Raw genomic sequence first — 26,333 nt, forward strand, 5'->3', positions numbered from 1 at the left:
CTAACTGGTTTCTCCCTACAAGAACTATCCAATATTAGCCCACTTTTATATATGGGAAAACAAGGGCTAGGTTTGTCATTTCTTTATAACCCCTATTTATCAACTAATTCAGTCACCTTAGCATTCAATTATCCTGTCTGTGCAGCAGGTCCTTGAGCCTCCCTCTAAGGGTGGACTTTGAGAGACACATTGCCTTCAGGACCACTATTTTCTTCACTTCAGAAAATAAACTCCCTTGTATGGGTCCTAGATGGACCCCTTTCTAGATAATACTATCAAGTGTCAAGTATTACTGAACAGTCTGTTGTATCTGCTGAACAGCAAGGAAGAAAGGGAACGTCAGAGAAAGGAATTTGTTGACTTATGTGCGCAACCCACTGGTACGATATAAAATTAAAAGCTAAAAGGGAACGAACGACTCATTTAGTTTTGTTAATCTATGTTACTTATAATGCTGCCTTTACTTTTGTGGAATGAGTTAATAGTACAACGTGTTTGTTTTTAAAACCTGCACCTGTGTTATGGGCTCACTGACATTTTAAGCAGCTCACGTCCAGTGGCTGTTTTATTTACTGGCTTCCTACTCATTTTGTTTGTTTGCCTTTTTCTTCTCTCACTAGCCTGCTAGGGGTGTTCTGAAATAGCAGTGGCTTATTTGTATTCATTTATGAAACCATTGCATGCAAACCCATTGTTTTTGTCTTTTGTGTACACGTGAATGAGCTGCATGCTGATGTGTAACATCTGGATACCCACACAACAACCACACTCTCTCTACTTGAAAGGGAAAATAAAAGTAAAGGAATATACATGTCTGACCACTAGGCTGTATTCCTGAAACTAATAGAATATTGAATGTCAACTGTAACTGAAAAATTTTACAAAATTTAAAAATATGTCAATAAATAAAAGTAAATTTTGAAAAATGGAAAACTGCAGCACTTGTGGTGATAAAAAAGTAAAGTAAGTTGGCATACCAGTGAAGCACAGCGAGTGTGTTCACACATAGTTTTTGAAGTTGGCTTAGTAAAGGGAGCTCATGAAGCATTTACCTCAATCTTATATTTTACTCAGTGGGTTTTCAAAAATTTGGATCGCGTGGGATAAATACATACTCTGAAAAAATTTGTAATTATACATGCTCTGATAAATACATGATTTCAGTTCCATCCTATGAATGTCATTCTATGTTTTATCAAACTTGTGGTTTTCCCATTTTGAACACGTGTTTCTTCTCTCACCATCGGACATACAATTAAAGGATTTTCTTAGAAATACTTTCCTATATTTCTATTTTGATTCAGTTACTAAAACCAAAGTGCCCATATTGAACCTTGGGCTGATGTTTATTGTAGCATAGGGATTGCAATCATCATTCAAATCGCAACATGTGGATGATACTTACATTTTGGACATCTTTTTTTTTTTTTTTTTTTTTAATAGAAAATTTAGAGGATAGTACTGATGAGGATGCACCTTTAAACAGCCCAGGATCAGAAGGAAGGTAAGAGAACCCATGGGAACTTAATAGATTTTATTTGTTTCTGTAATATTTTTAATACTTTTATCTTGTTGCTTCAAACAATGATCCTTATGAAACAAATAATTTTGAATTTTATGGCTAAGTGAATAGCACTAGAAATGGTAATATGGAAACCAGACTCAGTCATAAGTTTACAAATTTTAAAGTAAAAATACTGGAATATTTAAGTAAGGAAAGTGAACATTTTTAAAAGTAGTTCATTTTTATTTTAAATTGTCTCTCTTTGTTTCCCATAGCTAGACATATACAGTTCTTTCCGTAGTTGTAAACATATAGGACGTGCAGTTTTTATAGTAAGTTCCCTTTTAATCCTGTGCTTATTTATTTGCATATAGCACGCTGTCTTCAGACCTGATGAAGCTTTGTGGTGAAATGAAACCTAAAAATAAGGTACGGGGTATTGAAAATGCTAGGTAAACATTCTTTTTCCCATTGTTCTTTGTTCTCACTATTAAACACATAGACCTCAAGCTTGACCCTTTAGGTAAGCAAGTAGGCATGCTTTTACCAAAGCTTGCATGTGTCAGAAAGTCAGTCTTTTACCATATTTCCTTGGGACAAATGTTATATTGAAAAATTCCTCCCTCAAGGAATTTGCGCTTTACTGAATTCTTACACTTTTCTCACTAGATATCATTATGGAGACCAATTCTTTTTTTCTTTTTCGTCCCCTCCCCCCCAGGTTTCTTCTAAAGATTTATTACCCATTAAGGAAGTTATGTGCTAATCTATTAAAGTTGCCTAAGTTTCCTAATAATATAGGAAATAGTCACAAATTACTAGGCAATGGAATTGTACACCTGTAGTGGCATATAAAATCAATCATTTTGATTGGTGGGAGATTTTTGAAATTTTAACATTCTAGTAGGTTCTTAAGTATTTTTCACTTTGTTTAACTATATCCTGAAGTGGTTTGAATAATAAGCCAACTCTTAATTATCATGTTGTATTAAAAGCTAATAGACTATAATATGTTTTTGTAAAGTTTAAAAAATGTATATATAAATGATACATGCTGTTAAATGTGTAAGAAACACATGGTACTTTTCAGATTGGGTGTTGGTAACATTTGATGCTAGATGAATTAACTAAACATCTTAAAATGTTTGAAATCAAAGAATTCTTAGTAAATACTTGTTGAATGAATGAATGGAGTCAGGACCCGAAAGGCTAACACTGTTCAAATGGACAGGATGGATTTAAGGCCCCAGTGGTTAGTCACGTAATGTCAGTGAGAAAACTGGCTGGAAGTAAAATCATGAGTCATCGTCATTACAATGGCCTGAAGAGGACATGCCCCATGAAAGCAAATGGCCACCACTCAGCCCTGGCTCAATTTTGCCAGGGTGGAATATGGGCCTAAGGCTTCCTAGGTCCTTTGGTTTTTGAAGAGAAGCCTTAGATGTGGATTTTTATGTAGAATTTCCTTATCTTTAAAACAACAGGCAAACCAATCAAAAACATCTTCAGGCTCTGTGTGGTCCTTGAGCCACCTGTAGTCTGTGTTTTATTATTCTAAGTGACTAAGCAGAAGTTACCCAAACTCAAAACATTATGGTATAGTTTGAATGCAGCCTTACCTATGAGGAGGAGAGAATCTCTTAAGGTAACTTGTATCTTTCAGGCCCTGTGACAGCCTATTTTTTTCTGCTCTTGTGGGATACCAGAGAGAGCTGCAAAGTAGTGGCCAACGATTCTCTCCTAAAAGAACCACTGTGTTAGGAATTCCCAGGAAAATGATTCCTCTCTGCCCTGGGCCCTTGGCAGTGGTGAGAATTGACAGTGTACAAAACCGGCTTCAAGGCTTTCTCTTCCCAAGTTCTCTAAAGTGCTACCTACTATTCCCTTTGAACTGCAAAGGTGCCTGGAGGAATCTCATATCATTTATTTTTCCTCATTGAAAAAATGAAGTTGACTCTATTCTTTAAATAGGTATTTACCAGCACTATGTGAAGTGTAGGGGATATAAAGTTGAATAAAACAGGGTGCCTGCCCTTTAGAGGCTTACAGTCTGGTAAACACCATGATTATCTGTTAATTCCTTAGTGGTAACAACAACTCTGAGCAACAACAGGGTAGTCACTTGGTTCTGAAGAGTAAAGAAGGAAATGCTTATGGTGAGTGTGTAGGTTCTAGGAAAATAACCTTCACCTCCCTCACCATGCTGCCCCAAACTAGCGCAGGCTGGTGTTGAATTATCCAGCAGGTAGATTCAAGGCATCAGGGGGGCAGGGTAACAAAAACGGAGAAATAGGTATAAAAATGGATATTAAATAAAGCATCTAAGCATGGGAAAAATGTAGAATTTAGTTGGGCTTCCCTGCAATTATATTTTGTTTTAATTTCTTTTTCTTCTTTTTAAATTATATGCTGAGGGAGCCGATCATGAGTGGCAGGATAGCACAGTAATATTGGAGGCAGATTGCCTAGTGTTGAATCTAGCTTTGCCACTTACTAGCTGTGTGACTTTGGGCAAATTACTTAGCTTCTCTGTGCCTCATTTGTGAATTAGGATAATGATAGCACATGCTGATATAATAAAGTGTTCAGGACAATGCCTGGCATACCATAAGTACAATACAAATATTGGTTATCACTATGGCCTATAAAGGTGTTATCTGGCTAAAGCTCTGGCTTGTCACTATCCTACACGCTATGTTTGACACACTTGCTAGGAAAAGACACACTATGTGTTTTTTTGTTTGTTTGTTTTTACCTATTTCAAACTAATATTAAATCTCTATTCTCTAATCGTCTTCTGTGCAAAAGGGTTCTCCTGATTGCATTTCCTTCCGTTCTCTAACCAGGCCCGAAGGAGAACCACCACTCAGATGGAATTGCTGTATGCAGATAGCAGTGAACTAGCATCAGACACTAGTACAGGAGATGCTTCCTTGCCTGGCCCTCTTACGCCTGTTGCAGAAGGGCAAGAAACTGGGATGAACACAGAGACCAGTGCTACTTCTGCTAGGGAAAAAGAACTCCCTCCCCCATCTGGCTTCCCTTCTAAGATAGGCAGCATGTAAGTCTGGCCCAGCTACACTAACTTCCTCTCTTTTGGCTTCTCTTTTTTAATATGCATGTTGCTAATTTCTTATTTCTTTTTTAAAAATTTTATGTAAATAAGATCTCTGGTTTTCGTCTGTTAGGTATTATCTCACCTAATTTTTTGGACATTCAGAACTATTTGAGTTGGAAAAGTTCTTTGTTGAATTGTATTACTGTATCTTGTTTTTCAGTTTTAGGGTCATTCTTATTGGATTATAATTTTTATGAAGACTAAGTTTTGAATTGCAGATAAAATTTATTTAGCGAGAGCTAAATTAATGCTATACCTATAAAATCATTATATAACCTATAAAATCATTATATAAAACAGAAGCTTTAAAGACTCTTAAATTAGCTTTAAATTATGTTTGTCCTAGTTCTAAGAGCCTGGTCAGGATAATAAATCTTTGCTGACCATTTTAAAGAAAAAGAGAAATACGATTTACAAACTTAATACATCTTGGGCTTTCCTAATTCTTCACCTTAAAGCACATTCCATGTTTGACATGAGTGTTTGCACAAAGTATTTTGATTGGTACTATTAAAGATTTGAAGGAGGGCATATTCTCTCCCATCTATGATGATCTGAACAAAAAACATTCTACTCAAAACAAATCTTATTTAGAGACTTTTCATTATTTTCTTGAGGGTAAAGAAAGATTTCCCTATACAGGCCTCTGTGTGTGTGTGTGTGTGTGTGTGTGTTGAAAGTTATATTAAAATTAGATCTGTCATTCACTGGTAAAGATTTAAATGATATTTTTCAAACTAACCCTCACATGTAATCTGGCAAATGATTTATGGGATGAATACATACAGCCTAGTATTGAGAAATACTGCCAGAAAAGCAGCACACTCTATATGACTCTGCAATTAATAAAATATAACAAACTTTCCCCCTTGAATATCTCTATTTCCCATAACTTTATGCATTTTATGAAGGTATTTTCATTGTCTTACATTCAGTAAGCCCATCTGCAACCTTTAGTTCCAAAATTAATTTTAATGATGAGAGAGCTTCCTTGCATGTGCTTGAGGTGGCCTATGTAATTAACTATCGGATTTGCTATTAGAGATTGCTAACCAGTAGATAGCTTATGGCTTCAGTGCTTTTTTGATAAGATGACAGTAGAAGAAATGCTTTTGGTGAAGGCAGTGAGATAGAACTGAGAACAGATTTTAGGAACTCATATGTGTTCAGCGTAGTCTGTCAGATGAGTAGAGACTTTTGGAACTTCACGACTAAATCTATGGCCTGGAATCCAGATTCAGGTAATACCTTCTTTTTGCCTTTCTTTTTAAATTTTAAAAATGTGTCTTTTTGTGACAGGGGTAGAAAATACTTTTTGGACTCTCTCTTTTTTTTTGCATGATTTAATTATTTATTAAAGAGATATCTAAAAAAATGTTTTCATTGACTTTAGAGAGAGAAGAGGGGAGAGGGAGAGAGAGATAGAGCAACAGTGAGAGAGTCATTAATCGACTGCCTCGTGCACACCCCCCTGGGATCGAGCCCTCAACCTGGGCATGTGCCCTGACTGGGAATCAAACCTCCATCTCCTAGATCATAGTTCTGTCATTGATGCTCAACCACCGAGCCATGCCGGCTGGGCTACATGATTTTTTTAAGTTTTCATGAATTAGATGCCTGTGTAATCCTGCACAAATTGAAGAGCTGGTCACGTGCTTGGTGCAGTAACTTTTATAAGCTGTTACTTCATGACTTTTATTACATAAAGTAAAATAATTTACTCAAGTGGCCCTGATGATTTAAATGATGAGGAAGTTCTAAAATTTGATTTCCTCTGATTAGAAAAATTAGACACACAAAATTTAATTATACTTAGTTTTTGCTTTCATATAGGAATGATGTAACCCTTTCTGGGGATCTTGCTTTCTAATTCCTTAGTGAATTTGTTTTTCTTATTAATATAACTGGGCAAGAATAGCAGAAATTCATTTTTTCAATTAAAATTTATTACTACCATATACAAAAACCATAGTCTTAAATTGTTAATTATATAACTACTATTCAACATTTAAAATTTATAAGGCGAGGATATGTTAATTACAAAAATGTTTTAGTTACAAATTAAGTAATATAGTTAATTAAAATAATTGTGTATTTTTTGTGTGACTATGTGTAAATATAATTCTTTAAATCTCATTGTTTCTCATATTCTGCTATTCTAATATTTTTGTTCTTGCAAAACTGTGAAGGCAATTTTTCTTCAACTGAAGCATTTCTGATCAAACCTAAACATTTATGCTTAAAATAAAATATTTATTTTAGCTATTTGGCAGTATAACATTGATTTTTATATTCAATGATAATAGATTTGCATATATTTGAAATGGTCGCCAATTTAAAAATGCAATAAATAGTTGTTAAGCTTCCATTAACTAAAAATAACTTGTAATTTTTTTCTATCCTAGTTTTATTTTTTTGTTTCCAAGTAATCTTTCTCAAGTTCTAGTTATTAATGTATTAAAAATTTTAGGTTGAATATCTGCCAAATAATGTTATATGCACATATTTAAAATTAGGTGATTACAGAATCTTTTTCTATTTTAGTTCCAGACCATCAACTCTATCAGAGAAAAAACTACCAGAGCCTTCCCCTGGAACCAGGAGGAAGGCATATGAGAAAGCAGAAAAATCAAAGGCCAAGGAACAAAAACAGTAAGTTACTCATGCTTTTTATCTGTTAGGTTGTATAAAATCTCTACACTTAAATGCTAGAGGACAATAGTGAAATTATTTTCCAGATTTTAGGCTGGTTCTGTGGTCATGACAGGTTTGACTAATCAAGACAATCAAGTCAGCTATTGGCTTGACTAGGTGGACTTCTAAATTTCTTGTTCACACATACCTATAAAAATATTTGAGCACTTGTGCCTGATCATGTGTACTCATATATTTTTCAATTATTCTTTTATATTATTGTAAGAGTTAATATACAGTTGAGGACAGGCTTATTAAATCTGAGTCTTCTAAAAAAATTTGAAATTAATCTTCACTGTCATCTGATAAAACTACGTTGACTTTGCCTCTTTAACGTGGTTGACAAAAAACTAGTGTTGGAGGGTGTGTGCCTTGTGCTATTTTCTTGTGTTCTTTTATGTTTGTATTGGTATTATCCCCAATTGTTTTTTTTGCTAAAATCTTTTAAAAGCTGTTTGTGTGTTTTGTGAGGGTTAATTGACTGAACAATACATAATATAATCTGATGACCCACTGGGCAGTTGCAACACCTCAACAGGCAGAAAGGTGAATGCATGGGTTAGAGCCACTGTCACCCTTCCGCTCTGTGTGTGGCTCACCCCCCCCCTCAGGTCACCTAATGCACTGCATGTGGCAGGTGAGCCTTTGACAGGGCCTTGAGTGAGAATATCAATGCCAATCTATAGTTAAATATTGGTAAAGCTAATTCCTTTAACATAAAAAAAATATTAAAAGAAGTTTTTATGTACAGGGGCGAGCAAACGTAGGTTTACAGTTGTTTTACTGCAATAGCTTTATTAACTGTTTTGTGTACTCGCAACTGTAAACCTACTTTTGCCTATGCCTGAATTTTCTGTCCCTGAGAGGACAGTGTTGTGCCACCCCCTCCCTGTGCCAGCACACGCACTCTCCACTTTAACCACCGGCTTAGCTGACCTGAACATCATGGAAATCATCCTTCTAATCATCCTTGCTTCCCGTATTGAAAGATGTAATTTGTTTCTACTGAATCAGGCTTCCCAAGAATAATTGGGAGACAGGGGATGGAGCAAATAAGTAATTTAAAAATGAATGAATGAATCAATTGAGTAGGCAAATCGCTCTTAAACATTCTGGGTCTGTTTCCTTCTCTGTAAAATGAACATTCTGCTCTCAATCCTAAGGCTGTATGGTTTTAAATCTGGCCTGCTTTATTTGTGCAGACTTCAGAGTTAAGCAGATAGAACCTTTTCCTTAGTGCCATCTTGTGGCCAATGTAACAAAATTCAGTGGAAAAAAAATTTAAATTGTTCAGAGTGCGTTTTACCTTACGAAAATGGAACAAAGGAAGGAAAGAAAATAAAGGAAGGAAGGAAAGAAGGAAGGATTTCCCTAATGAAAAGCTTTTTTTTTTTAGAAAAGCATGTTTCATATAACACTTCTAACAGAGCATAACTAATTAAAGCCGCCTATTTAATGTTCTTTTTTCTTGTAGCTCAGATTCTGGAACCTCAGAGGCTAGTCTTTCACCTCCTTCTTCCCCACCAAGCCGGCCCCGTAATGAACTGAATGTTTTTAATCGTCTTACTGTTTCTCAGGGAAACACATCAGTTCAGCAGGATAAGTAAGTCATCGTGGAAAAGAGCCCCAGCGGCTCGTCACAATATTCCGAACCTTGCAATACAGCCTGTAGAAAACATTTGGCCATCTCGTTGTATGGGAGATGGGGTCTGACTTGTGAACTCTTGCCAGATTTTATGTGTTGTTCCAACAGGAAATGAACCATAGAGACAAATTACAGAAAATGATTTTCCTGCTGAACATTATTCCCTGCTGTAGATTTGCGTTGCTATACTTTCAGCACTTGTCTTGCCCTTTCTTTTACAAGCACATTAGATTTGCAATATTTTAGAGGCCACTTGAAGTTTAAGTTTCTTGGGATTCTTCAGCTTCTGTGAGCGTACAAGAGCCTCTAATGCAGACCGGCTGAGTTGAAAAGAGGCCAGTTATTTTACCTATGGTGGATATAACAGCTTACAAAGACGGCTGATATATGTGCAACGTGCTGTTTTCACCTGGTTGTTCTATACAGATCCACTAGAAAACTTCAATAATTGTGTTCAGAATATAAAAGTACCTTTATGGGTGAAGGGGGTAGGGCTGAGGGTGGGTCGTGGGGGAAGAATAGTTGGAGGGATTGCAGAATATTATTTTCATTAAATACAAAGTGGAAAAGTATTCTCACACTGAGCCAGAATCTCTCTTGCAAGAATTCAGTACTAACAGTGCTGCCATAGGTATTTAATAACTCTGACTTATCTGCTTTGATTTTGAATTACAACATTTATCCGTGTATGGACTTGATATCGTCTCCCACCCCAATGATCGGTTTTCTGTGCTATAATTTCTCTGTATATAGCAACAGTTTCTGAAGTTTATAGGATTCTGTTTAAGATGTCTGTCTGGCATGTGTAGATCATTCTAAATGGCTCTATAGACTTAGAGAAACACAATTATCAATTTTGAAATAATTTTAATATACTTAATTTATGGATACAATTCTTGATTAGATTTTAATATAGTTTAATCTACTTAATTTATGGATACAGTTCTTGGTTAGATTTTAATATAATCAGTTGATGACATGTCCTTGAAATTGATCTAGATAGGAAAATATTATATGTTACTGAAAAAAAAGACTCTAACATTGTTTACATCATAACTTCTCATTTAACTGAGAAAAGAGTAGAAGAACACAGGGATGTCTTTGGGAAGTCCATTTTCACTAATGGTGTGAAAAATTACTAAATTTCCTGTACCTTGCATTCACAGTCATAAAATTTTCTGTCCATCTCTTGAGGATCTTGACAGACTCATCATAGTTCCACATTTTTTGCTGAAATGTTTTATCGGCTACCAACCATTTGACTGGGGTGTCATCTCTGAAAGTTAAAACTTAGAATAACTGACTCCTCTACAGTCTCAAAAACTGACCCACCTTTAGAATCCCTTCCTTTGGGGCTCCTTTTGGAGACTAGCATGTTTCACGAGCTAAATGTAGACCCTACACATTGTTTCCGGCCACGTTCCACGCCAGCAGTGCTCACCTTCCCTTCACCCTCCCCAAGCCTTATACAAGGTGGGTAGACTTTCACAGCAGCCAGACTCCCTGCCAGCCTAGCAGAGGGCTGACAGGCATGGACCAGCTATTTTTAAATCCCACTGAAGTTCCCCAGCTATTAGTGAGGGACTCCTTAGTCAGGGCTTCATATTGTAAAGATAAGTTAAAATCAAAGATTATTAAATCGAGTGATTTGCTTTCCTTTCAAACATGTGGTATATTTGTGCAATTGCCACAGAAGAGCCCAAATCTAAAGTAATTATCAAGATGAATAAAATCCATGCATAGTTATTGAAAAGGGGAAAATTTTTCTGGTACTAGTCAATTAAATAGAAAGAATCTTGAAGTGATGTATTTTACTTACTTGATACTGTTTCTCTTCAGGACCTAAATTTTAGAAGTAAGGGTAGATAGGTTCTGTGGATCAGTAATATAATATTCCCCCCCCCCCCCAAAGTCTTGGTAGAAAACATCATTGAGTAGTTTACCCCATTAAGCTAAGCATTGAGTTTGCCGATATCCAGTGCAAATAGGAAAGCAGGGCACGATAAAGGAAGTGTTTGCTGTATTTCTATTGCTCATGCTGTTGATTTTCAGTTCAATCTCAGTGTCTTCATCTGTTGACATCTGTATTCTTTCTCCTCATAATTCTAACTCTTTCGCTGTAGGTCTGATGAAAGTGATTCCTCTCTGTCGGAGGTACACAGGTACTTTCTCTCTATCTTTTCTATATTCTGGCATTTCATGGTGCTCTAAAATGCCTTCCTAGAAACGCTAAGCCAGCCTCATTGTTGTTGCATGCATAACTTGCTGTAAACCATGTAGATGCACTAATATTTTTAAACGTCTTCATTTTAACATATTTTTGTGATGTGCCTTTTAGACAAAGTCGTGGCAAACTTTTTTGTATAACAACATAAAAACTTGTGATATTTGTTTTCTATTTGAAATCTATTTTTTTTCTTTAAAGTAATTAAGTTCTGTGAATACTGATTTCAAGAAAATTTGCTCCTCAGTGATTTTTTATTTCCAATACCTTCAAGTGTGGGAGGTCGGTGTGCTTATGTTTTCTTGTCTGTTTAGCAATTTTAAAAAAAGAGTTTATGGCAGGTTTTGTGATTTAAAAAAAAAAAAGGTGTGCTAGAGAAAAAAGGATACTGTGGTACCAAAGAAAGAGAAAGAAATAGAATATAGAAGAACTTTAAAAAAATGTACATGTTTTCTACTGATTGATGCTATTTTTTAAATAACAATGTTGCATTTTTTCATGTTATGGATTTTTTTTTTTTTTTGGCCTCTTAATTTCTTTCTCTTCCTCTCTATCATTTCTTCTTCCCACTTATCATTTTTCTTTTCTCTTTTTGCACTCATTTCCCCTGTTTTATGGCCATTTTGCTGATCATCAGTAGATCCTCCAAAAGGTAGGCAGGGGAGGGAGATGAAATTAATCTCATTCACAGTATTACAAGCTTTACTGGTTTGCATGGAACAACAATAACTTTCCCCCCCTTCAAATCAGGCTTGTTTTACAAGTTTGTAACATTTAACCTTAATTTAAAGAAACTATTTTAAAGTTGATTTCTGTATTTTAGAATGTGAATAGATTAATTGCAATAGAAAAAATACCATGGATGTTTCCAATTTCTATATTTTTTCTATTATCTTTGGTGTAAGGTAATATATAAATTATATATTAACCCTAATATTATGAATATTTAAGAGAATTTTCAGTGTCTAATTAATAAAATTCTGTATTTAGTGTTGAGATTATCTTTCTTCAGAAGTGTGAGTAATCAATGCTATTAAAACACATAAGAATGAAAAAGAGGCTCTCTGGGAGCTGTGCCATACATGAGTCACTGATGGCAAATATTTACTGAATAATTTTGTAATATTACAACCTTTCATATGACAGACTTGTGTTGGATGTTATATCATCAGGGAAGATTTAGTACAGTCAGTTCTTAGGATAAAGCTGATAATTTGAAGGAAGGAATTCTTTTGGAGACATAATATCACAAAGTTGAGGCTACTGATTTTTTTCCTTAGGATGATTTGTGTCATTAAATGCAGGTCAAAAACAGCTCTTAGACTGTTACCATGATTTTTTTTTTCCTTTATAATCAACTTGTTGGATTATAAGCACATATATTTTCTGTTTGGGATGTAACAGCAGCAGTTGACTGCAGTAGATCATATTTTTGAACATGTGAAGCAATAGTTTGATAGCTTCAGCTCATAGCTAATAACCGCACAGCAGCAGGAAGATTACAAATGTCAGACTTTTGAGGAGGTTTTGCTCCTATTTCAGTTTTAATCTGCTTAAATTCTTACATTACAAACAAATTACTGAGCATTGACTTCAAGAATCTCAAATTGACACATGTATGCAAATAACAGCTTTAGATAGTAGACTTATATGTCTAGTGATGATGATTCCTGGTATCATTCCCAGTGATGAGGCTCTCCTTTTACTTTTTGAAATCATTATAACTAGACCCTAAAAATAAAAAATAAAGTTTTTTTGGTGTTTTTTTTTTTTTTTTTTTTAGCCCTGAGACTGAATTTGCCTCCTTTAATTTTTTATTCATTGGTCTTTCATCAGACCCCTTGAGCTATACCAGAATTAACTCAATACCCCTTTTTCTCTGTGTGTGACAGTTCTTTAAATATTCAGCCCTTTAACTGTGCTAATGTGTCCTCTCCAGCGAATGCTCTTTTATCATTTGAACAGGCCTACTTTTGTTACCCGTTCCTGATATGATATAGTTGACAGATCCTTCATTCTGCTATCACTAGTTTGGAAAGTGTCCAGCTTTTCAATGTTCTTAAAATGGGACACCTAGAACTCAACTCCATTCCAGATGTGGCCTCGGCAGCATGTAGCAGCTCTCTTACTTTCTTTCTCCTGAAATATTTACTTCAGTTGAACAAATTATTGAAAATATTGGGAGATGAACCATTAATTGTCAGTCCATTGATCTTGTATTTAATAACTAAGTCATTTTAGTTTTTAAATATAGGCTACCATTAAGCCCTGTTCCTTCTTGGAACATTTGGTTATATCTTTGACTTAAATTTTATGTTAAAATTTTTTTCAATGATTATTTCCATACTAAGTATGTACTTAGCAATAAATGACCCTGGCTGGGTGTTTCAGTTGATTGGAGCGTTGGCTGTGGCTTTGATCCCTGGTCAGGCCAGCCTATATCTGCATAGATAAGTGGAACAAGTCTCTCTCTCTCTCTCTTTCTCTTCCTCCCTCCCTCTCCCTCTCTCTCCCTCTCTCTAAAATCAATAAAAAATTTTTAAAAAAGTATAAATGATTTTTTCAGTCATTTTTCTAGGCAATACAACACAGTAGCCAGCTATTTAATATATAAATTTAATAAACATACTATTTCTATCTTCAGGGCTAGGAAAAAAAATGGCTAGATTTTGAAGACCTCCTTTGAGACTGACAGGACCATTGATTCATTAGGTGTGACTCCAAGCACTGGTGAAACTACCTTCCTACAACAGTTTTGTACTAACCCACTGTGCCCACAAGGATATCATTTGAAAGGCTTATTGTAAATGAGCCTTATTGGAGTCAACATATATCGTGAATATGATGTTCCCCTGTTTTGCTGCCTAGTAACCCTACAAAGAACTTCCTTCCTGAGATCAGTGAGCTCATGGTATCACTTATTGATGAGCCTTTATTTTTAAGTGTTTTTAATGATTTTATTCATCTGCAATTTCTGAAATCTACTTTTTTCCCTGCATTTTGGAATTGGGCCTGCTTGATTTTTCCCCTTTATCGATCTTCTTAGAGTACCAAGGGAGGTACTCCATTGATTTTTGTCCCCACAGTGGCCTATACTTTCAAAAACCTATGATACAATGATTTAAATACTGAAATACTCGAGTTCTTCAAGCATCTCCATTGTTAGCTCTACTTAGTTTGGGCTTGTATTTCTTTTTAGTTATTTCTGCCCCTTGTATCTTGAAGATGTTTTTTTCATCAAGAAGACAGAAACCAATAGTTTTGTTTTATCCCCATATTTGTCCTAATATTATGCCATCTGTCTTATATAACGGACATATTTCAACATATTTTTTTCTTCCTGCTCTAAGCAAAGAAATGTTTGACAGATATATTTATCATGTCTTAATTCTCCCTCATCTTTACTATTACAGACACATTCTTTCAACTCAGATCCTGCATTAAACTCCTGTAGGACAGAATAATATTTGGATAAGCTGTGCATTTCCACAGAGCATAGATCAGTAGCTTAAAGCAGAAACTCCAGAAACATTAAACTTATGGGAAAGATCCCCAAAGAACCTCTGTGTTCTTTTAAATTCTCATTCTTTTAATCTTCTTTGAGATTGTTAGTGTTTCAAGTTTTTGATGTTTTTTAACCATTCACCCTTTAGAATTTTTGCCCATGCAGTCTTGTCTTTTTCAAATTTGTTTGAAATCTCGTTTCTTCATATTTTAAGGTGGTGTGTGTTATGTTTTCTCAAGAATGTCCTTTTTGACATATAGTCACAATCCAGCATGATATGGAGTCACATATTCCAGTTACTATCATATATATTTTCTTATTTGTCAGAATCTATGACACTCAGACAGCTCCCAATATTGCTTCTTTACTCTGTGAAGAGATGAAATCCTTAATGAGAAAACCCAAATGCATCGTAGGCTTTGCTCTTTGTAGAACGCAGCAGCTAGCTGATGCCTAATTAGTGGATGTACTCCATTGCTATAATTCCTATTTCACAGGTTGTCTCTGTCCTTTTGCTTAAAAAAAGAGATGAGGGAACAGTCTGAATTTTATTACTAATTACTTAGACTTCTTAAAGTCAGGGAAAAACTAAAATTAGTCTCATGATATAGCTACTGAAGTAAGTCTTGTTCTTTTCCCCCCCTCACCCCAGGGGCATAATCAACCCATTTCCTGCTTCCAAAGGAATCAGAGCTTCTGCACTGCAGTGTATTCACATAGCTGAAGGGCACACGAAAGCTGTGCTCTGTGTGGATTCCACTGACGATCTCCTCTTCACTGGATCTAAAGGTGCCAATAGATGTTTCATAGGGTTACTTAACAGACTTAAAAAAAAAAATTACTGCATTTTAAACAAGATTTGAAAAAAAATAAATGAAACTGCTTAAGACACATAAAAATCAGAGAGAGACTCTAGTTCAGCCCCTGAATTGTATAAACTATAAAATCATTTCATAGGTGGGAAGGAAGTCAAATCTGTTGATGTCATTGTTGAGAGAATCATCTCTCTTTGGTGATGGAGCACTGAGTCCATTCAAGGCCTTGAGCCTAGCAATGCAGTTTATATAAAAATTTACAAGAGACCATTACCATATATAGTGTGGTAAAGAAAATAAGATGGGTAGCAACCACCATTTCTTGAATACTTACTATATGTCAGAGACTCTGCTAGACACGGTACAAATTGTATCTCATTTAATTCTCACTACAACTCAATGAGATACATGTTGCATCCTCATTTTGCAATGAAGAAATTGAGGATTCAAGAAATTAAGTACTTTTCCCAGAAAAAACTTAGCTAGTAGGTAGAAGAGCCAGCATAGGAAACCTAGGTCTATTCGCCTCCAGACCTGCCCTCTCACCCCTTTGGTTCAGTTGCAGGTAACTAAAAATCAACTATCTATACTTTGAAGAGTTATAGACCAAGAGTTTTGGGGTTGTGGAAAAGGGAGAGATTTGGCAATCTGTGAGAAATAAGGAAGGCTTTGACAAGGAGGCATTTAGAATGAACCTTATAGGATGGTTTGGATATTGATAGTCAAGGACTGGCAACCAGGATTACAGAACAACATGACCAGAGACATGGAGGTAAAAGTGGGGTATGTTTGGAAAGTAAATCCAGTTGGGTTGAATAGTAGAATAGATGTAAAAGAAGTGGTAGCCAAGGAGGCTAGAAAGGTAAGAAGGAAGCATGTTCAGGAATTTGGGGAGCTAGTAAAAGTTATTTAGTATTTAGGGATGTTACAAGATTCGGTTTAATCAGTTAACATTTATTGTTCATTGTCTATGAGGGACATAGAAGAATCTAGCTAGAACTTAAGAACTGTAAATAATGGCAAACAGTTCCCAATTTAAAAATAGTCTGCTCTGAAAAATATACTTTCCTAATGATTCAAATTAAATTGATCTCTCCAGGATAATTAGATAGCCAACATGTCAGAAAAACAAAACAGAATAGTTTTAGGCTTATGTTTTTGCATCAAAAATAAAATCCACTATGCAGTGACCCCTGGGGAAGAACGGTGTCTGTGTTTCCGGCGGCGTATCATGGGGAGGTAGGGATGCGGTCAAAGCAGAATGTTTTGAAGTGACTGATTCAGGATGACCATTTTAAATTCAGGGGCAATTGGAAGCAAGGTTTATTTGATATAAGAATTTCAAAATTTTATATAATTATTTTTTAATACCACATAATGCATATAACCAGACATTCCTGGCTTTCATCTAATCTTTTACACCTACTGCACCCTTGAACCTGCTGCAGAGAGTCAGGGATAGAGTTGGGATACCAGTGGCAAATTAATGGAATCTTATCACATTTCTTGTTTTCATAGGAGAGAAATTGTTTAAATAATTTTAAATGTTAAGCGAACTTAATTTAATTCACATTGACAGTATTTCTCCTTTTTAAATTTGTTTTAGATCGCACTTGTAAAGTATGGAATCTGGTGACAGGGCAGGAGATAATGTCACTGGGAGGCCATCCCAACAATGTCGTATCTGTAAAATACTGTAATTATACAAGTCTTGTCTTCACGGTGTCAACATCTTATATTAAGGTGTGGGATATCAGAGATTCAGCAAAATGCATTCGAACGCTGACGTAAGTAACTTAAAGACAAGTAGCATAAAGGGCTAATAGTACATAATATAAGATAAAGCTATCAATGCATTTTTACTTATTTATACTTGTCCACTTCCAAAAGGAAGTTAAAATGTTTACAATAAAAACACATAACATAAAGGGCAAAAAACTATTGAGAAAATAAGACATGACAGCCTAGTATTAAATAGGAAAGGATCAATCCTATTTGATCTGTGACCAAGTACACCTTTTGTATTTCCTCCCTCCCAAATACTAAGGCATTGCATTTCATAGTTTTATTGTTTGATGTAGTTAAATGGTTTACATCGCTTGTTTCAAATAAAGATCACTCCTTGGAAAATGGCATAATCACCATTGTAGACGGTTAAAAAGTGCTTGTAATCTTTGACTGGCAGGTAGTGAATAATGGATGAGTTTATTGGTGGAGGGTCTTACAATGCTTTGGTATCAGCACAAATTTCACAGCTACAGGTTTTGGTGGACAGTTGGAGGATGCGTTTGTGTTCTGTGTCCTATATGTGTACAGAATGTGGGGTAAATGATTCTTTTGGCCATAAGATTGGTGAAGTGTTTTATAACTGAAGTTGAGGTGAATTCTGATGGTTTAAATAAGAGAAGGGAGCAAAGAAAGGGTTAATTTTTATGAAAATTAGGGGTTTAGCATAGGGATTAATAATTTGTAAGGTAGGGATTATTAACCTTTAATTGCCTATTTGTATTTGGAGAACTACTAATTATTTACTGTACTGAACACAAGTCTCTTGAGGGAAATTTTATAAAAAAAAGATGTTAGAAACTTACCAATCCAACTGACCCTAAAGTCAAATTTGAAAAGATTGATAATAACTTGATATTTTAGAAGTTAGCTGAGAAAGTGGTTCAAAATTTAAAAATACACTTACCATTTAGAATTTATCTGAGGAAATAGAAATGTTATGTTTGAGTCTTTAGCACGTAGTAAATGCCTCATGTATAAATGGGCCACAGTAAACAAAAACAGAAAATAATTTAAAAAGTCCTTGGAGGCTTTGATTCAAAAGGGCAAATCTTACGGACGAAAGGAACATTGGCTGGCCTGGCCCTTTGGTAGGCTGGGCCCTCAGGGGGCTTCTGGAAGCTACAGAAAATGAATTACCTTTGTGACAGTAACATTTGTTGAGGTTTTTTGTTTGTTGTTTGGTTTTTAATCTTTGTCACCTAATCTTTTCTGAATGATGTTTTCATCATTCTTGACTCAGGGCTTGTAATTCCTAGCTCTATAATAGAATTGCAATTTAAGAGTTTTAAGCCATGTCATCTTGTTTTATCCATTCAGATTTAAAGTGCCAGCTATGTGTGTGTGAGGAGCTTTGCTGGGTTCTGTGCCTATGGTGACCAAAAAGGACACAGGTCATGTTGCTTAGAGCAGGTTTCCTAGGAATTCATGGAACTTTATACCGAACTCGTGCAGAAATGTGACTTTTTTTTGTTTTGTTCTGACTCTGTTAAGATCTTCAGGTCAAGTTACTCTCGGAGATGCTTGTTCGGCGAGTACCAGCCGGACAGTAGCTATTCCTTCTGGAGAGAACCAGATCAATCAAATAGCACTGAACCCAACGGGCACTTTCCTTTACGCGGCTTCTGGAAATGCTGTCAGAATGTGGGATCTTAAAAGGTAGAATGGCGGAGACAATGTGCTGCTTGCACATGGAAATTACAGTTTTCAGACATTACCGGTGCATGTGAAATCTTATTTTTATTACCCCAGAAGTTGATAAAAATCAAAGGATTTTCTCTTCAGCCCAACACCCCTAAAAGTCTCTTCTGTTCTTGTTAGCAAACTCACAGTTTTCTTTGCTTTTAAGTTGCATTGCTGGGTGGTGGTGGGGGATATGTATATAAAGGAAAACAGATTTGACATCTTAGCCTAATTTCTTTTCTAGTTCTTAAAATTTTGACAACAAGAGAATAGTCATTTATTAGTTAACAAATACTTATTCAACATCAACTATAATAGGCACTGTGTTGGGTTCTGGGAATAAAGACAACACCAGACAAATGTGGCATCTGCCTTCTTAGAGCTCATGGTATAATGTGAATAAAGGCCATTAAACAGGCGGTACAGGGCACTGAGCAAAGTTTGCAATTAGGGTGTACACTGTACCTCACCTCTAGAAGGGCTTCGTCAGTGGTAAATCAGAGGGACAGTTATTTGAGAAACTTTGAGAATAACTAGTTATAACATTTAAACAGGTAACTGAGAAAGTGGAACAAGCATAATTTATAGATAGGCGAGTGAGAAAGAAAGAGAGGAATCACTGTCTTCAGCACTGTTTTAGAAATAAAATGTAGAAAAATTAAAACAGTGCTTGTTTAAGAAAATTAGAAAAGTGAGGAGTCGGTTTATTCTTGAAGATATTAAACTTCACTCGTATTAGGAACACCATAGAGGAAGTTGCTCAAATCACGACATAAGGCGGAAAAGACACCAGCTTTTGAAATCTTCATACTTTTTATTTTGCTGAAAAGTTAAGTCCTGTGAAACCTGGGTGATTTCAGCAACATGATTAAATGTAGATTCATCTTAACAAAGGAACTAAGAGAATAGCTTTCTAGAAACTCATATCCTGAGAGCCAAGTACGCCTCTGCTCCGACAGTGCGGTCTGAGGCAGGACCATGAAACAAAGGTTTGTTCTCACTCCCTACTGACTGACATCAGACGTTTTTCTACCAGCCAGATATATGTCCTGGTCATTTTCATATCTTTAAAATAACTGATGAAATGTACCACCTATTTTCTAATGTACATATATACACAGATATGTGTGCATAGATGTATGTATATATGTGTATAGATGAGTGTATTTGTGTGAGAGTATTTGTATGCATGTTTAATAAAATAATATTATTTTCTCTGTATTGTTATTGAGGCAAGTTATTTTAGCAATATAGTTGTTTTAATCAAATTTCAAATTGGACCTAATAGCATCAGTCATATGTTTGTCTATCACATGTTTGGACATTTAACAGATTAAGGATTACTGGGATTTAGGTGGAGTTAAAATTAGTCATGAGCAATGTTTTGGACTTTTGCTGCTTCTTTGTTTACTACCTAAATGACATTAGTCAGCTTTGGAATAACTTCTTTAGCACTCTTCCCACTTTCATCATAGAATAGATTAGTTTGGCCGTTTTTTTTAAAACTCTTTATTTAAACAGAGTTGCATATAGGTGGAGCTAAACTTTAAAAAATTAGTGAACTATTTTGTCAAAGAATATAGATCATTTATATCGAGTCTTAGCCTCAGCATGCTAAGGAATATTTTCAAAGAAAATTATTTTTCTTTTTTTAAAGGTTTCAATCTACAGGAAAGTTAACGGGACACCTGGGCCCTGTGATGTGCCTTACTGTAGATCAGATTTCCAGTGGACAAGATCTAATCATCACTGGTTCCAAGGACCATTACATCAAAGTATGTATAATAGAGATGTTGAATTTTAGTTTAAAGTATTCAAACTCATTCACCCTTTCTCTTAATCAGTTTTCTTTTTTCCTGTTTCTAGCCTTTGCTTTTTCTTCCCGATCTTTTCCTCACTCATAGTTCCTGATTTTATCATCTTATTTAATCATATATTCTCATTTCTGATAGAAGATAGGTTGGGAGGGGATTTTGAAGATTTTTAACTCAGCCATCCAGCTAATACTTGAGTCTCATTGTCACCATTTTTTATACTGAGCATATTATGGTCTTCAGATTTTTTTTTTAATCCTCACCAAGGATATTTTTGCCATTGCTTTTCAGAAAGAATGGAAGAGAGAGAGAGAAAGAGAGAAAGAGAAATGAGAGAGAGGGGAACATTGATGTGAGAGAGACACATCGATTGGTTGCCTCCCACATGCACCCCAACCAGGGCCGGGGATCGAGCCCGCATCCGAGGTACGTGCCCTTGGCCAGAATTGAACCCAGGACCCTTCAGTCCACCCGTGGACTCTCTAATCACTGAGCCATGCTGGCTAGGGCTGGTCTTCAGATTTTATAAAAATGAGCAGATAAGCTGAGAAAAGATGTATAGTTTGGTTCTGGAAATGTTAAATTTGAGCTATGAACAGAGAGGGCAGCCTCCTGTAGGCCAGCAGGCTCTTCTGGACAGGAAGGCAAGTCCAGAGCTCATGGTAAGTTATAACTAGAGGTGTAGGTCTGGGAGCCATTCACATAGAAGCGGATGTCCAAGGAGTTAGAATAGGTGGCATGGCGGAAGGAGAGAAGCTGACGAGACTCAGCCTTGGGAAACGCCTGTAAGAACCCCTGGGAATAAAAAGAGGAGACAGGAATAAAAAGAGAGATAGAAAGAGTGTAAATACTCTTTCTAGAAGCTTTTATTAAGAGACAAAAAATAGGTGACTGACTTGAAAATAGAATGAACCAGGGGAGAGGATTCTGTATTCAGTAGACCTGAGCACGTTTCTATGCTTAGGAAACGGGCTCAGTGGACAGGTGTAAGGAGCAGGGTGAGGTGGCACTTGATGAAGGTGGCAGGAGGAGTTGGAGTCAGGTCAAAGATGTGAACCCTGGGAAGAAGTAAGTACACTCTCACATCTGAAAATAAAGGAAGGGCAAGAGAATGTTTGAAGATAAAAGGAAACTTTGGAATAGAAGAAAGGGTCCAAAAATAGGTATTTTTTGATCATACTAGCCTTTTCAGGAAATCCCAAGATCCACAGTTTAGAGAGATGAAGGCAACTGAGGGGAGTGAAAGGTTTTGAAATATGGGTAAAATGTTTTAAAATAAAATGTTAGGGGATTTTGAGATGACCACCAGGACTGCAGAGCTTTCTAATAGTGTTTAAATAACAATCATATCATTTATTCAAATTTCATCTAGATTGACATGCAGTATTATTATTGCTGAGCATATCCTTTGTACACTTGTACATGAAAAATTGGCTGCCATTCTTAAAAGCCTACAGACATGTAAGCATGTGACACTTAAGCAAAAGTGGTGTGACAATACAGGACTCGGGTTCATCCTGAGTGTTTCAGACAAGGTTAATTTAGTTAACTTAGTAAGATATTCTAACAAAACAAATCATGTCTGGTTAATATATATGTATATGTGTTCTATGAAGGAACACATATTATAGGTGCTTATTTTTAAGTTAAATATGATGACTGCTTTCTTTCTGCCTTTTCTTTTAGATGTTTGATGTAACTGAAGGGGCTCTTGGAACTGTGAGTCCCACCCACAATTTTGAGCCCCCTCATTATGATGGCATCGAGGCGCTAACCATACAAGGGGATAACTTATTTAGTGGGTCCAGAGATAATGGAATCAAGAAATGGGACTTGGCGCAAAAGGACCTTCTACAGGTAATGTAAAACCTTTTCATGGAATGGAGAGGGGACTTCAAAGCCATTCAGTAGTCTATATAAGGATTTGAAGAGCCTCCATGTAGATCTTCATTGTTTAGGAATAATATTAATGAGGGCTCCCTGTTAAGGAGTGTTTCATTCTCACTCACCCGAGTTACTAATTATGAGAAGGGCAACATGCAACATTTACTAATACCTCATAGATAAGAGGAGAATAGACACTGACAAGAGTTGAAAGGTCTGGGATTGTCCCATGCATGTGTTCATTACATAAAAGCAGTCTTGGAGTAGAGCAGTTACAGGTTCTCATGTTGTTTTATTTTTTTGATGTACACATATTCCACAGAGTACTGAGTTTAGCTAAAGACAAAGTAGTGTAAGTGATTCCTCACCTTACAAGAACATCTTCATGCATCCCAAAATGATGGTTCTCTCATTTCTTATAGAACAATAGTTCTTTGAAGTGTTGTGTCAATACAATCAAATGGTGTCGTCTTTGCCTAATTCCCAGGGGAAGAAATTAGTTAACATGAAATTGTTCTCAATTTCAAGCTTTTCCCTATATGTGTATAGGTGTGTATGTATTGCAGTTGCCACCACTTTCCTGCTTGTGACTAGACAAAAACAAAATAAGTAGCATAAATATTAATAGAAAGAAAACCTGGCAACAAATGTGTATATTGCATTCAAAAGCTTTTATAGACACACATTCATGGTGTGACATTTATATTGTGCATATAAAAATATCTATGCATAAAATATAGTCACACAGCCTAATCTCATAATTATTGTTTGCTTATTATAAATATATAGGTTCGCCCTGGTCTTCTATAAAAAGCTTTAGGCTTCCATGTTCTCTACTGAAAGTGAAAGGCAGTGATTTTATGAGGTAGTCCTTAGAGTCCACATACCAGGTTGTAGTTTTCAAACTTGTATTAAATACATTTTGAGAAAGGTAGGTATTTACTGCCTATGAAGAGGATGTGATGTTTGACAAACTTTGTATACTTTCCAGGTCTTTTAGAGTCTATAGATTTTAACATTATAAGCCTTTAATGCTGATAACAGTGATGATAATTAGTGAGGCAAATCGAGGAGCAAATTACAGATTTATTTCTTTAAGTCCCTAAGAGTGATTACATAGAAAATGATTTTTACAGTTTCCAGGCCATTTAGCATTTCAAAAATTGAGTTTTGTCAATAAAAATGTTTGTAACTTTTCTGGGTGTGAAAATGTATGTTTCGAAAGCTCCCCTTAAGCTTCTGATTTCTCTTTTTTCTCTCAGCAAGTTCCAAATGCACATAAGGATTGGGTCTGTGCCCTGGGAGTGCTGCCAGGCCACCCGGTTTTGCTCAGTGGCTGCAGAGGGGGCATTTTGAAACTCTGGAATGTGGATACTTTTGTGCCAGTTGGAGAGATGAAGGGTCATGATAGTCCCATCAATGCCATATGTGTTAATTCCACCCACATTTTTACTGCAGCTGAGTAAGTTTTTCCTATGTGGTTTTTCTCTATATTGGCTATTTGAGTTTAGACTTAATAAATATTAGAGGTTGTAAATATCTAGAAATGTAGAACATGAGAACCTTGAAATCCTCCTTTTATTATAGTCATTCTCATGTCTGCCTTAAGATGTCTTATTTACACTTTCTGATGTATATGGGGCACTGAGTTTAGGCTCCCCAGCCTACGTAATAGTGTTACTCCTATACTGGCAGACTCTGCTTATACTAAGAAGTCTGCTGGCAGATCTTCCCTGGGTGATTTTAATTTTTACAAAGTCATTCATAAATCACTAATTTCTAAAGTGTTTCTCCCCCTAGAAAGGCAACATACTTGCTTTTCTGTACATTTAGAACAAGTCATTTAAAAAAAATCTTTGTGCCTCTTCTACCTCCCTTTAAAGATTAAGTACATAGTTATAACATCTGCTTCCTCCCTCATGTGGATGGCTGGGCTGACTGATTCATTTGTTCATTTATTAATTCACAATGAATCTTCACAAGGTATATTTTTACCTACACCTATTAAAGACGTATTCAGAAAATGTTCCCATGCTAAGTAACTCTAAGAGCTATTTCTTCATCTTTCTGCCCCTTTTCTCATGTTCTTTAACTTACTGCTTTGTAGTGATCGAACTGTGAGAATTTGGAAGGCTCGCAATTTGCAAGATGGTCAGATCTCCGACACAGGAGATCTGGGAGAAGATATTGCCAGTAGTTAAACATGAATGAAGATAGTCATAAACTGAATACTGTGATAATATTCTGTATATTCTTCATGGAAAATGTTACCCTACATTTATTAGGCAAAAGCTTGTGAATGGAATTAACTGGAAAATACCCAACTTCTGAATATAAATGTATTCTAGTAAAATTGTGTACAATCCTGTGTGCTTAATATTAACACCTCTGAATACATATATGTCCTATAATTGATCTGCTTGATTCGCACTTTTATTGTGGCTGGATTTTTGTGACTGGCTATAAAAAACACTTTCAAATTATTTGAATTACAAAATATCTGCTTTTGTGACAGTCAGGAAATACACGTGGAATATAATGCAACACACTGGTAACTCATTCATATAGTCTGTTCAGATGATTAATGTATTTAAACATATTGAAAATGTTAGTCAAATTGTGGTTCGTTTGCCTGGTATTTATATCAGTCTATGGAGGGTTCCCAAATTTCAAAGCTCTTTTAATGTAATGGAAAAAAACCCCCATGAGAATAGTGTTGATGATTTTTCATAAAGTGGGATTGAACTTAATCTACTAACAATGTATGTTAAGCAGTTTGTGTTAAATGTCGACGTTTACTTGTATTGACCAAAGTTTTGCAGCTGTGCTATCTCTCCTGCGCTCAGGACTAATCTGCCGTTAAATTGTTTCATTAGTGCTGTGCGTACATTCTGTGACGGGAAACACTTTTGATGTCCTAACAGAAATATATTTTGATCTATTTTCCTATGGAGTTGTTTCTATGATTACCTTTTAATTTCATTTTTATTTAATAGTAGTATTTCCTCCCCCTTTTATCTAATTTTTTTATATGCTGCTAAATATATTTTAAATACACTATGTTTGCAAACTTGGTAGTTATGATGAAAACTGTATCATCTGTGGTGGGAAAAGCTATGTAAATAGGTAGACTGTAAAGAGAGAATGTCTTACATTGTAACTGTATGAATTTTTAAATGCTGTAGATTGGATTTTGCAAAAGGATGTATAATTTATGTCTGCTCAGAATATTAATTTGTAAATTCTGCAAGTTTAATTTTTATGTAGATGGTATAACATTTGAAAATATTGTCTTGTGATCCCCCTCCCTGAACATATTTGCTTGTAAATGAAAGCTTAGCTAGGGCTTAAATAAACATGTTGCTATGAATTATTTTTATTCTGTTGTTCTTTTCCTAATTGTATGAAAGTTGCCCATGTTTGTAAACTTTATTTTACCTGTGTGTGATATAAGGAAAGGCATTTTTTTTGTTTTGTTATCCAGAACTTCATATGCATTTCTTTCTTTGCTCACTAGACATGAAATATTCTTGAAAAGTTTAAACCATAACCAAATCTTGATGAACCAAGGAAGCTCACTATTTAAAAGAATTAAATCAAGCTATATAATGTAGGCATTTGAACATAGATGGTAAAACAAATAAAGATTATTCCCATAAATT

At 35.6% G+C, this 26,333-nt stretch overlaps 1 protein-coding gene across 11 annotated transcripts in view; it reads left to right on the forward strand.

Annotated features, from left to right (window-relative positions):
- Positions 1–26,050, forward strand: part of KIF21A (kinesin family member 21A) — a 129,635-nt gene extending 103,585 nt beyond the window's left edge. For 3 of the 11 annotated variants that reach the window (XM_081127601.1, XM_081127605.1, XM_081127608.1), the window contains 14 exons: positions 1,444–1,504; positions 1,879–1,933; positions 4,351–4,565; positions 7,167–7,274; positions 8,791–8,919; positions 11,085–11,123; positions 11,823–11,837; positions 15,343–15,479; positions 17,112–17,292; positions 18,785–18,949; positions 20,631–20,748; positions 22,474–22,644; positions 23,934–24,133; positions 24,779–26,050. In XM_081127601.1, the coding sequence (XP_080983727.1) occupies positions 1,444–1,504; positions 1,879–1,933; positions 4,351–4,565; positions 7,167–7,274; positions 8,791–8,919; positions 11,085–11,123; positions 11,823–11,837; positions 15,343–15,479; positions 17,112–17,292; positions 18,785–18,949; positions 20,631–20,748; positions 22,474–22,644; positions 23,934–24,133; positions 24,779–24,872 (1,688 nt within the window). In that variant the 3' untranslated portion in view covers positions 24,873–26,050. The remainder of the gene's footprint in view (positions 1–1,443; positions 1,505–1,878; positions 1,934–4,350; positions 4,566–7,166; positions 7,275–8,790; positions 8,920–11,084; positions 11,124–11,822; positions 11,838–15,342; positions 15,480–17,111; positions 17,293–18,784; positions 18,950–20,630; positions 20,749–22,473; positions 22,645–23,933; positions 24,134–24,778) is intronic. The other 8 variants (XM_081127604.1, XM_081127606.1, XM_081127603.1 and 5 more) reach the window with 4 other exon arrangements.
- Positions 26,051–26,333: the final 283 nt, after the last annotated feature.

This window comes from Miniopterus schreibersii (assembly GCF_964146895.1).
Source record: "Miniopterus schreibersii genome assembly, chromosome: 2".
Taxonomy (NCBI): Eukaryota; Metazoa; Chordata; class Mammalia; order Chiroptera; family Miniopteridae; genus Miniopterus; species Miniopterus schreibersii.